We start from the raw sequence: 12,053 nt of genomic DNA, 5'->3' as shown, positions 1-12,053 counted from the left end.
CATCTCATTGGAGGGAACACGTAAGGAACTTCTAGAAGTCAAGTGGCAGGACAAGATTAATTAGGATTCCTTCCTAATCCTAATTACGATGATATTTGCTTCCCACGATAGGAGGCCCTCATTATCATATGTATAAGTTTGTTTCTTGTGTCTGGCTGCTTCCCTCGCCCCAACAGAAAAAAGCTTAAATAATATTTAATACATTTTTATATTCATTAAAAAAAAAATCAGCTCTTTTTTAATCTGGTGAAAACATCAGCTGGGCAGAGGAGAAACCCATCCAATTCCCTGTGCATTTCCCTTGCTCTCTAATTATATGCAAATCCACCAAGCCCAGGTTTTAATTCAGCCATTGGCATTAAGAGATGAGAGGCAGATTCAGACTGGGGAAGCAGAGTTTGATGGTTCGTATGAATTCTAGTGGCAGATCAATTCCACACTTGAATCCAAATGTTTATTCTGCTCTGCACAATAACTTGCTTGCTTTCAGAGGAAAAAAGGGGTATTAAGCATTAAAGGAACTAATTCCTCCTATCAAGGAAATTAGGATTTCTCCCAGGCAGACACAGGGTATCATCCAGGATTAGCGGCTGTAGCATTCTTTGTAAACATGTCACCCTTGAAAGTGAGCAACAAGGAAAGCTGCTATCGCCTTACAGCTGCAGGGTGTCAGTAAAGCATCCCTTCGGCTCCAGAGGGGATTAGCTTCCCTCCGCATCCTCCAGAGGACTATTTATCATGGAAACCGGGAAATAAAAGTCGGTGCCAATTGGAATAATGCAGAGGCAGCTCAGGGCTGGGCAGTGAGCAGCTCTCCCCTGTCCTGCCCTGGGGCTCCCAGTGGGATCTGGGGCTCCCTGTGCAGAGGGAAACCCCTCGCTACATGCCTTAACCCCTTGAGCTTCATGGCTGGTTGGTAAAATCAATACTAGGTTGGGAATGACTTCCCAGGCCACAGCCAGCCATTCCCATGCCATTCTGGCAGCAATGCTATGGGAAAGGCTGGGAGAGACCCCGCAAAGGCTCAGCAGAGCCACCGTTCATTCATTCATTGCCATCCGTGTTGGAAACACACTTAACATCCATATAAATATCAAAGGATTTCACCATATCAGGAAATGCATTCCCGGGAATGCCGATAACCATGGCAGGTTATCACCCCCGCTTGCTTTGTCTGATCTGTTATTTAGCTGGTGCCATGTGCTTGAGCACGGCTGCCTCTGACACGTTCAAAGCTCTTGACTTGGTGCCGTCTGATGCTGTGTGAGTGCATGGCCCCGGCGGTCGTGTGCTGCAGGAGAAAGCTCTCTCTGATCGAGTCAGCAGCAGTTCACTATCGCTGTTGTTGTGGTTGCTGTTACTGGTAGTGTTTTTCACAGCGCACTCGCCCACTTGGGGGTTTACTTTGGATGGGGAGAGACACTTTCCATTTGTTGTCTTTTTATTTCAACTAGGGACATGCTCGCACGGTGAGATCCCCCCTGGAGCTGAGCTCTGGGACTAGCAGATGAAAAAGGAGTGGAATGGAATGGAATGGGTTGGGTTGGAAGGGATCTTAAAGCTCCTCCAGGTCCAGCCCCCTTCTAGCAACCTTCCACTATAGCAGCTTGCTCCAAGCCCCTGTGTCCAACCTGGTCTTGAGCACTGCCAGGGATGGGGCAGCCACAGCTTCTCTGGGCTCCCTGTGCCAGCGCCTCAGCACCCTCACAGGGAAGAAAATAATCAGAACAGAGCAGAGTTGGGAAGTGCAATGCCTGCCAGGAAGCCAGCAGCTCTCCCATCCCAAGCCCAGAGACAGGGACAAAAGTCCTGTTACGGGTCTCCTGTGCAGGTCCCAGGGTGACAGTGGTGGCACCAGCAGGATGGTGTCACCCCTGTGGCCATGCACCCTGGCACCGCTGCGGTGTGAAGGGGCAGGTTTCACCCCCTCTGATGTTGAGTGAATCGAAACACCTTAACTCACATCAGAGGTGGGTTTTTGTTGCTTCTGTGTTTTGATACCTCCCCTGCGCTCTCTCAAGTACAGGGGCTGGTTTTGTTTTGTTTGAAATGGGAATCAGAAACCCAGCCAAGCAGCCAGGAGCTCTCCGGATGCCCAGGGGATGTGTAAGCAGACATTGGCCTCCAGAAGACTGGAGGGCTCCTGTTGGGCTCATCTCCTGGCAGAGCCCTCACACCCTGAGGATCCTGGTGCTGCCCGTGAGCTGGGCACACCGAGGGTGGCATCGCTGGTCCTTTTGGATACTTTTTGGCCTTACCAAAGGGCAAGCCTTGGCCCTGTGTCACACTTTAGCTTTGCTCTCCTCCCTCGCCCTCTTGGCTGTTTTCCTGATGAATTCCGGGTATGAGACCGACCGCTTGCCTTTGAGAAGCGGAGCGGAATAAAGGAGGTCAGATACTATCAGCCACCGTGGGTCAAGTAAGCGCCTTCTCATTCAAAGCCTCAAGTGTTACCAGTAACTCCAGGGCTTGCAATGTTCATTCAGATTCGCAGAACTACATTGGCATGAAAGGGTCAGAGATAGTTCTGTTTTCCATAGCCCAGAACATAAAGGGGCAAGACCCAGGGATGGGTGTTGCAGAAGAGGGAAAATAGCTTCAGCCCCACTGTTACATTGCCCTGGAGTTTGGTGTTGTGGTGCAGCCCCTGTGTTATATCACCCCATCATTCCTTTCCATGGAGCCAAATGTCACCATTGCCTTGGTGGCATCCAGCACACTGGGACTAAGGGGTTTTCCTGTCCCCTCCTGAGCACCATGAGGCTGCTTTTAGCATCGCAGCAGCAGCGTTTCCTGGGCAAGACAAGTGTGGCACAAGGGGACTTTCTGCATGGTTGAGGAGGCTTCTGGAGTGAGGTGGCTCTTCTGATGAATGTGACTATACACATCAAGTGGTGATGCCAAAAGTTCATTTTCAGGGGGTTTCTTCTCTCTGGTATGGGGTGTACCTGCCTCTGTGCTTGTCCCTGTTACCAAAAGAGAGCAGCCTCTGGGAGTAACTTTGATCTTCTATTTTTCCATGCTTTTTTATTTCTTTCATGAAGAACCACCTACATCTTTCTCTTAGAACATAACTGCTTGAGAAGTGAAACGGCTCTTCCTGTGCCCGTAAATGGTGAAAAGCTCAACTTTTCAAAGCCCAGCAGAGTTTAACTGCAAAATAATCATCACCATCATTGCTTAAAAACAGAAACCAGCAGCACAGAAGGTCACTGAGAACATTTGAAAGGTTATGAAGTTCTTTCCCTATGTTTGTCCCCATCAGTGGAGCTTGGCCACTTCCTTGAGTGCTGGGGCATGGAAGGTGTTCAGGGCTGGGAATGTGTCCCCTGATACCCAAGGCAGGTCTCCTAAAGCGGTTGTGATGCCCATCTGAGTCCCAGGGCAGAGTCATCCTCATGGCAGAAAAGAGCAGGGCTGCTCAGGGGCAGAGCTGGATTTTAAAAAGGCTGAAAGAAATTGTAGAATCATAGAATTATGGAATGGTTTGGGATGGAAGAGACCTTAAAGCTCACCCAGCTCCAGCCCCTGCCACGGGCAGGGACACCTTCCACTGGAGCAGCTTGCTCCAAGCCCCTGTGTCCAACCTGGCCTTGAGCACTGCCAGGGATGGGGCAGCCACAGCTTCTCTGGGCACCCTGTGCCAGCGCCTCAGCACCTTATAGTAAAAAACTTCTTATATCTCATCTCAATCTACCCTCTTTCAGTTTAAAACCTTTCCCCCTTGTCCTGTCCCTGCAGGCCCTTATTAAAAGTCAGAGGGAAAAGGAAGAATCGAGGAATGAAACACTCCATCATCTACAAAATAAGGAGCGCAGGGATAAAAACCTGGGCAAGGCCAGTGTTTGCCTATGTGTGCAATGTGTATCTTAAACCAGTTGGCTTCTTGATGCAATTCATATGCAGAACTACTGCAAGAATTAATAGCTGCAGATTATTACTTTGCCCTTTGTTTGACTACTGCTCATAAGCACCTCTGGGCTGACCGGAAATGGGGTGCATGGGGCCATGGAGGTCTTCTGGTCATGGCAGACGTGGTCTTCTGGTCTATGAAGGAACTTTGGTGGTGCTAAGGGTAGGGACAGGTTGAGCCCTCGTCCTGCAGCCGCACTGGGTGACCAAGGGAGATGCTGCTGCTGCTGCTGCTGCAGTTGTGCTTTGCTGGAGGGGTGCAGGGCTGAGTGTGGGTGGCTTTAACTTTCCCTGCTTCCTCTGTGCTGTGGCAGCGGGCTGGGGCCATGGGCCTGCAGCAAAAGTGAGAAAGGAGAAGAAAGCTGCTGAGATGAGAAATGAGTCGACGGTGCCTGCGCCCGGCGGGTGCTGAGCGCGCGCTCCGGCCCCGGCGCTTGCAAACCCTCTGCAGGGTGTACTCGGGGTGATCTTTCACCACAGCGTCTCCCGGTGCAGCACCACGGGGATGCAAGGGGTGAAGGTGTTGCTGACACGGGCTGGGGCCCTGAGCTGGGGGATGTCAGAACTCAGAGGTACCCTGAAACTGTGCAGAGCTGGGTTTGGGTCATGGCATTGCCCTGTGAGCCCTCCCGGGAGCAGATCCGATGCTGTGGGACGCACCTGATAAAGTCCCTAATAACATATCCCTAATGGCTAATTTGGATTGATTGTTGGATCAAAAGGCCCAGTCCCCCAGTAACAGGCACCTTCCCCAGCAGCAGTGCATGCTCAGTGCAGCTTGACCTCACACCATTCTTTCTGTGGCACAATGACTCATTCTGCAGTGAAAAGGAATGAATTCCTCCTTGAATCATCAGCAGCAAAACTTTGTAGGTTTTGTTTTTCATAGCCAGCACGTCGACTCATCTCACCTTGTCTGAGAAGTGACGTCAAAGCACACACATTTGGGGTAACTTAGGGCTGGAATGTGACCTGCAGCATGTGTGCTATACCCTGGGCTTCCACCTCTGAGGCACCCGAGCAAGGCAGGGGAGCATGGAGATGCCTGGAGATGAGAAGGCTGAGGGGAGACCTTATAGCACTCTTCCAGTAACTAAAAGGGGCTACAAGAACCTTGGAGAGGGGCTTTGGACAAGGGCCTGTAGGGCAGGCCAAAGGGAATGGCTTTAATCTGCCAGAGTGGAGACTGAGGTGAGCTCTTAGGCAGAAGCTCTTCCCTGTGAAGGTGCTGAGGCGCTGGCACAGGGTGCCCAGAGAAGCTGTGGCTGCCCCATCCCTGGCAGTGTTCAAGGCCAGGTTGGACACAGAGGCTTGGAGCAAGCTGCTCTAGTGGAAGGTGTCCCTGCCCGATTGGAACTGAATGAGCTTTAAGGTCCCTTCAACCCAAACCATTCCATGATTCTATGTGCTCAGAGCTCACCCCATCCACCCCCCTGCTCTTGAGACAGGACCAGCTCCAGGGGCTGCACCCTGCAGATGGACACAAGGCACAGCTGGTTACTGGTGGCTGCTAAAACCTCCCTCTGCCTTGTCAGTGCCAGCCACCAGCGTGGCACAACCGCCAGCCTGAGCTCCTGGCCCCAGCCAGGCCCCTTGCCCCACGGCTATTTCAAGTCACTGCGTTTGGGGCTGGCAGTGTGGGACAATCTGAAAGTGCCCTGACTCATCTCACCCCACCAGCTGCAAACCGCAGCGTGATCCTTGGCCAGCGGCACGTGTGCCAGGGTGCTCTGTGCCACGGGGGATTGATCCCTCCCGGGCCTTTCTTATTATTGTTCTTCCCAGCAAGGTTGATGGGGGCTGATGACACTGGTAGGTGATGCGCTGCAGCATCAGTGCCTGCTCCAGCCCGGGTGGACAAACCTCACTGGGGAGGTGGGCACTCAGGGCAGTTGCAGTTAGGAAACTGAGAGAAGTCCCTCCAGGCTTTCAAACCCCATTCTGCAGCTCCATCCTCTCTGGAAATACAATTGCAGTGTTGCTGTAAATGTGCCTTTTCATTTCTGTAGCAAGGCTGAGGTGGCACAGCTAATTCCCCATCCTGCCCTCAAAGGGCTGTGCTGGGAGGGATGAGATAAAGCTGTCCTCAGAGCCCTTTCCAGTCCCTCCACAGCTACTGAAGGACAGCAGATGACTTGGGGTGACTTGAGGTTGGAGCCATGATGCTGGGCACCATGTTAATCTGGGGATGTGGGTAGTGAGCAGCTCTGTCACCGCTGCTCTGAGCTGTATTAAAACACAGCTTTGGGGAAGAGGTACAAGAAGATGCTTTACCAAACCACAGCATATCCCCATGGTGTCCCAGCAGCACCACCCCACATCCTCCCAGGGGACCTGCTGAGAGGACACTAAACCAATGCCCTCAAGTTAAATCAGTCCACTCAGCAGAAAACACATCAGGTTATCTTGATGGCAGAAGACATTGTCAGCTGGTAGCTTCTGGCTTTGAAAAGCCTCTTCAAAGTTCATGTGCTGCAGGAATTAAATCTAGACCTTGTGAAAGAAGAGGAATTGAGTCCATTTCCCTGCCATGCAGATCTCTGTTAATGTGGTAGGATTTAACAGCAAAGACACGTGTGGCAGCAACAGCACATCTGGAGCCAGCCAGGAGATGCAGACGTGGCTGTGGACCACAACCATTAGCAGTTGTGTTTAAAGCAGGGATCAACACTGAAGGAGTTTCCTCTGTTTCTCCAGATCTTTGTGCAACGTTTCCTTTTTCCTTGGTTGGTTCAAGTGGGAGATGGATTCCTGTAACAAACTCCCTAATGGAGGAATTGGGAAGGGGATGAATAGCCGCCTGCAGAAGTTTTTGTCTTTCCTCCTTCCTAAGCATCCTTCCCCAACAGCTTTTTATGCCTTTAAAAGAGTAGGAGAAAATGAGCAAGGCAAGAGTAAATGTAAAAGGGACATGGGAAAGGGCAGCTCTTCTTACTGGTGCAACATCTTGTTTCCCACCTGAACTGATGGGAAATCCAAGCAACTGAGCTGCAGTCTATTGTACTGCCAAGTTAACAACCTTCTGCTTCGATGGAGAAGGAGGACAGGCCATGCCTTTGCTGTAACCACACATGCTCTGTGCTTTTCACTGTTGAGGTATCCTGTGGATCGGTATCAGGACTGTTCAGCTGCCTTTGTAGTGGTCTGTGTCTTCTGTCATTGCTCCAGAAGTTGTTACCAGTCATCAGACAGCGAGGCTGGTGGCTGGTGCTGTGCATTGGATCAGGCATGGTGCAAATGAGGAGGAAAGATCTGCCCCACTTTGAAATGCTTAAGCCAAGGTTTTCAAAGCAGCTTAGCATGGAGCTCATTCTGCTCCAGTGCCACGGTACAATGTACACATAGAACTGCATATCCCTAATCTAGGCTTTCTGGCTCTTAAATAGGCTAAACCATGGCTACTTTTAGGAATATCACTGAAAAGCTCTTCTTCATCTCATTTCTTGGGCAAGAATAGTAAAAGCTCAAAGCTACAAACGTATATTTAACTAAGCAGGAGCCAACCCAGAGCCACTCTTGATGGAAAACCCACATAGCTGTGGCCCTGCTGCAGGACTGTACCACCCCAGTTTGTGCTGGGAGGGGAATCACATTCCCAGTATCCTGCTGTATGCTGTAAATCTACACCTGGTAAGCATCAGGGATTAGGGTTTTCACTCATTCTTGAATGCAAACCTTCATGCCTCTTGGTTTTTATTTGCATGAGCAGCCTTTGTGGGATAGACAGATGTAAAGCAGCATCTCCATTGGTCTGTTTTCCTTTCCGCTTCATGGGTTTCCTCCTTGGAGTAGGGATGCAAAACACAGGACTTGCCCAGGGCTCTTGGGCTGCTGTGCAAGCAACTCAGAGCAGCAAGGAGAGGTCCAGGACAGGTCCTCCAGAGCCATCAGCTCTGGCCGCTCCACCTCCACCAAAGCCAACTGGCATTGTGTGCTCACTGTGCCTGAGCAGAATCATTACCAAAGTGAAAGGCACCCCTGAATCAAGCCCAGAGATCACAGAACCACTTGCCACTGGTCTCCACTTGGACACGGAGCTGCTCACTGCAGGTCTCTGAGTGCAGTCATCCAGCCAATTCCATATCCACTGAGTGGTCCATCCGTCATATCCATGTCTCTCCAGTTTAGAGACAAGGATGTTATGCGGGACAGTGTCAAACACTTTGCACAAGTTCAGGTAGATCATAGAATGGTTTGGGTTGGATGTCACCAATCAATCACATCCTTAGTTTCCATGTGCTACAGCTTCTCAGATACGATGGACAGCAGCTTAGCAAATGCATCCACCAGTTCCCTCAGGACCCACGGATACATCTTGTCATGTCCCATGGACTTGTGCACCTCAGGTTCTTTAGATGTTCTCAAACATGGTCTTCTCTTAGAGAGGGGCTGTTCTCCATTCTCCCAGTCCCTGCCTTTGCCTTCTGTAACTTGAGCAGTGTGGCTGGAACTCTTGCTGGGGAAGACTGAGGCAGAAAGGTCACTGAGTAACTCAGCCTTCTCTGGGGTAACTAGGCCTCTCATTTCCTTCTAGAGAGGGCCTGCATTTTCCTCAGTCGTCCTTTTATAGATCATAAATGACTTGCCAAAGGTCACACAGCACATCATCTGTAGATGTCCTGGTGGGACACAAGAAGTCAGGCCAGCAATACCCGCAGGCCCTGCAGAGCTGTCGTGCCTGGTCCGTGCTCATTTTCTCCCCATTTTGGGGTGCTGTCGGTCCTGTTTCTCTTTCTGGATGTATCTGGGACAAATTCTAACATTCCACCACCAAGGCAAAGCCAGTTTGAGTTTAAAGGCAACCATGGGCGAAACCGGGCATGTAGGAAGCAGCTTGAGACGCTGGAGGCGAGGAGGCTGGCAGAGGCAGCAGTGTGAGTGTGTGCATGTGTGTGTGTTTTCCTTACAGCTCTGTTGAACAGTTCCCCCCTCTGCTCCAACACACAGGAATACTCCCCATTGTGTTCACCAAAAAGCACCTTTTACAATGATGTTGGGTTCCAATGGCCTCACCGTGTGTAATCAGGAGTAGCTACAAGGGGGTTTGTTGCATCCCCAACACTGCTTCAGCTCCCTCCAGTCCTCCTCCCAGAGCTTGGACCTATGGGGATTTCATCCCAAGGGTGACCATGTCCCATTCTCAAAGGCATTGCCCTCAGCGTGGCGCTCCCAGTCCCGCTTAGGAAAGCCCAAGCATGGCTTTCAGAGTGAATGTGCAGGATGTGAAAGTCCAGATTTAGACCCCATGGTAGCACAAGGACAAAAAAAAGAGCAGTGCACAGCACTGGTGTAAAGCTGTTGTAAGTTACTACCCAATTGGTATTATGGGGTTGTCCAGAGAAGCTGTGGCTGCCCCATCCCTGGCAGTGTTCAAGGCCAAGTTGGATACAGGGGCTTGGAGCAAGCTGCTCTAATGGAAGGTGTCCCTGCCAGTGGCAGGGGTTGGAACTGGATGAGCTTTAAGGTCCCTTCCAACCCAAGCCATTCCATAATTCTATGATTCTATGATTGGAGCTGGTTTCCCCCTGCCCAAGCAGTTGTGTTCAGCTGCTGTCATTGCTTCATTTATGGGTTTTTCTTGCAGGAAGCTATAGTGTTTATTTAGGTGGGCAAGAGCATTCATTCTCTGCCTTGTCCTGGAGAGTCACTGGGGACTTAGGATAATTCCCAGCCTCACTTGTAACAACAGGACTGCAAAGGGTTCTGTCCCTCCTTGCTCACGGAGCCTGACAGCTTCTGAGCCCTCTCCCTCCTTGTGTCTTGCAGTCCAACAAGGTTCCTGTTGTGCAGCCATCGCACGGCGTCCACCCGCTCACCCCGCTCATCCCTTACAGCAACGACCATTTCAGCCACGGCTCCCACTCGCCCCACTTGCCCGCTGACATCAACCAGAAGCAAGGTAATGGCACCACTGGGGACCTGCATGATGGGAGGGGGGACAGTGCTGGGGACCACTGAGACCAAGGCTGTCACCATCCTGCTCCCAAATCAATGGGAGAAGAGAAGAGCTTTGGTGAGCTGGGGCAGTGCTCAGCAATAGTTTATTTAGCTCATTGGTAATGCTTTGTAATCGTGGTCAGGAGGAGTTTGACATCAGAAACCCCAACCCTGCTGATCAAATGTGCTCAGTTCTCTGTGCAAGCTGTCCTGTAGCCTGGGACCAGACCAGAGCCTGCAAGGTGATGTGTAAGAGTCAACCAGAAAATGGAAAGTAATCTTTCCTTTGACTCATACCCAAACTGTTGTCAGGTTGTCATTTTGAGAAAATAAATGCTTGAAACAGGAAATATTTTGACTAAATAGGATGGGTGTCTGATAGCTGCCTGGATTGTTACATGTGTGTGTCTGTAGCCACACGTTATGTGGTTGTCACACAGTTTGGCTCTTTGGGTTCCTGTGCGAGTGCAGGACACGTCAATTGGCTCGTGAGGCTGCAAAGGAAAGTACAGTAGGTCGAGGTTAATTCACTGTGAATTATAGGTATGTGCACAGGAATCCACCCCAGCCCATTGTTCTTCGTGGGTTACTGGCAAGCTGAGTGTAAAATCAAACCTTACATTACAATCAAACATCTCAACCTTACATTAGTGCAACAGGATCTTTCAACATCTGTTCAGATTACCCAGGTTTCTGCACAAACTCGGTCTTGATTTCATGTGAAAGCAAGTGAATTCATGGGTTTGTGTCAGACTACATTCAGGAAGGGATTCAGGGTCCATCACAGCCCAGAAATCAGTGTGAAAACAGAGGCATAAAGTGAACAGCTGTGATCTGGGCAAAGGCAAAGGTTTGGATCCAAACTATCCCAGAGATAATCAGCTTCAGTGAGTTAATATCACTGATAAAAGAGTGGGGATTGAGGATGCTCCTGGCTGGAGGACAGGCTGAATTATCCCTGGTCTGAATGCAGAGGTCATGTCCTGGACTTGTCAGGGATGCTGATGGGGAGGATTTAGGTCCAGTGTAAGAGATACCCAGGTACATCCTGGTTTTCTTTCCAGTCTCCCCTTTCCTGTTTACCCTGTACATTTACAGGGGCGGGGGGAGTCTGTCCATCCCAGAGACATCCCCAGTCCTGTTTGTGAAGAGGTTCAGACAATTGTCCTCAGCTGGGACCTGTCTCTGGGGTGCAGCTTGCTAACTTTGCATGCCCCATCCCTGCACTGCTGGGTTGAAGGTTTCCTTCCCCACTCATCCTGAATGTGTCCCATCCCTGAAATACCCCCCATTATCAGCCAGTGCAAGCACTTGCGAGTCACCATCTACTCATTCTCACAGCATCCCTTTAAAGTACTTCACAGTAGCCCAAGGACACGCAGACAAGGAAGTACAAGCAGGATCTTCTGAGTCAGTGGCTGGTGCCCAGCCACTGGGCTAGCGAGAAGAACTGGTGCTCTGGCTCACACAACTTGTTGGAGGTGCAAATACCAGGAAATCTTGGCAGCTGCCTAATGTGGAGGCTGGATTTGTCTGACCTTCAGTGGGCTGCTGCATCCCACTTAAGCACAGCTGTACATAAATCTCATGCTATTCATCTTCCTTTCAATTTGATTATGTATTTATTTTAGTTGCCTCCTAATAAGATGCTTGGAATCTGCTGGTGTCATTCCTAAATCATAATTTATCATTAATACACCCAGGAGAATAATCCAGGCTTAAACTGCTTGCAGCTACTCACCCATTTATCCAGTGCATTTATTGCTCAGGACAGCTGCTGGACAATCTCTGTACATGATATTTGCTCAGAGGCTCTGTAGCTGCCAGCATTACAGGATGCTGCACAAGAGCTCAGCTCCAGTTTCCAGTCTGGTGCTTATCTGGAGGCTCCTTTGCTGGTTGTCTGAGTCCCACCCGCAGCCCCCAGGCTGTTTTCAAGTCCAAATAGGAGCTGTGGCTGTCTCCTCTGGCCATGCCACCCGTGCCAGCAGCTTTGAAGATCACACAGGGATTCCCCGTGTGAAGGGTGAATTCCCAGTTGGCACCGTACCCACCTCCACTCTTCCTTGGCACCCACAGAGCTCGTGAAATGATTGCTTTGAGCAAGGACTTATGGTATAGAATCGAGATAGCAGAGGCGCTGCTGGAGCATCCCCACTGGCCACTCCTAGGGGGTCCTAGGGATGACTGATGGGAAGGAAGGT

The 12,053-nt window shown here is 50.5% G+C and overlaps 1 protein-coding gene across 7 annotated transcripts in view; it reads left to right on the top strand.

The window, feature by feature from the left end:
* TCF7 (transcription factor 7) overlaps nt 1-12,053 on the top strand; it is a 61,460-nt gene that overhangs the window by 37,172 nt on the left and 12,235 nt on the right. For all 7 annotated transcript variants that reach the window (XM_061457086.1, XM_061457085.1, XM_061457092.1 and 4 more), the window contains exon 4: nt 9,679-9,811. In XM_061457086.1, the coding sequence (XP_061313070.1) occupies nt 9,679-9,811 (133 nt within the window). The remainder of the gene's footprint in view (nt 1-9,678; nt 9,812-12,053) is intronic.

The sequence above is a fragment of the Pezoporus flaviventris genome, unplaced genomic scaffold (assembly GCF_033815535.1).
Source record: "Pezoporus flaviventris isolate CSIRO_AGI_PZ_B2104156 unplaced genomic scaffold, CSIRO_AGI_Pfla_v1 ptg000023l, whole genome shotgun sequence".
Classification (NCBI taxonomy): domain Eukaryota; kingdom Metazoa; phylum Chordata; class Aves; order Psittaciformes; family Psittacidae; genus Pezoporus; species Pezoporus flaviventris.
The sequence above is the reverse complement of the archived record's forward strand: the minus strand, read 5'-3'. Positions and strand labels throughout refer to the sequence as shown.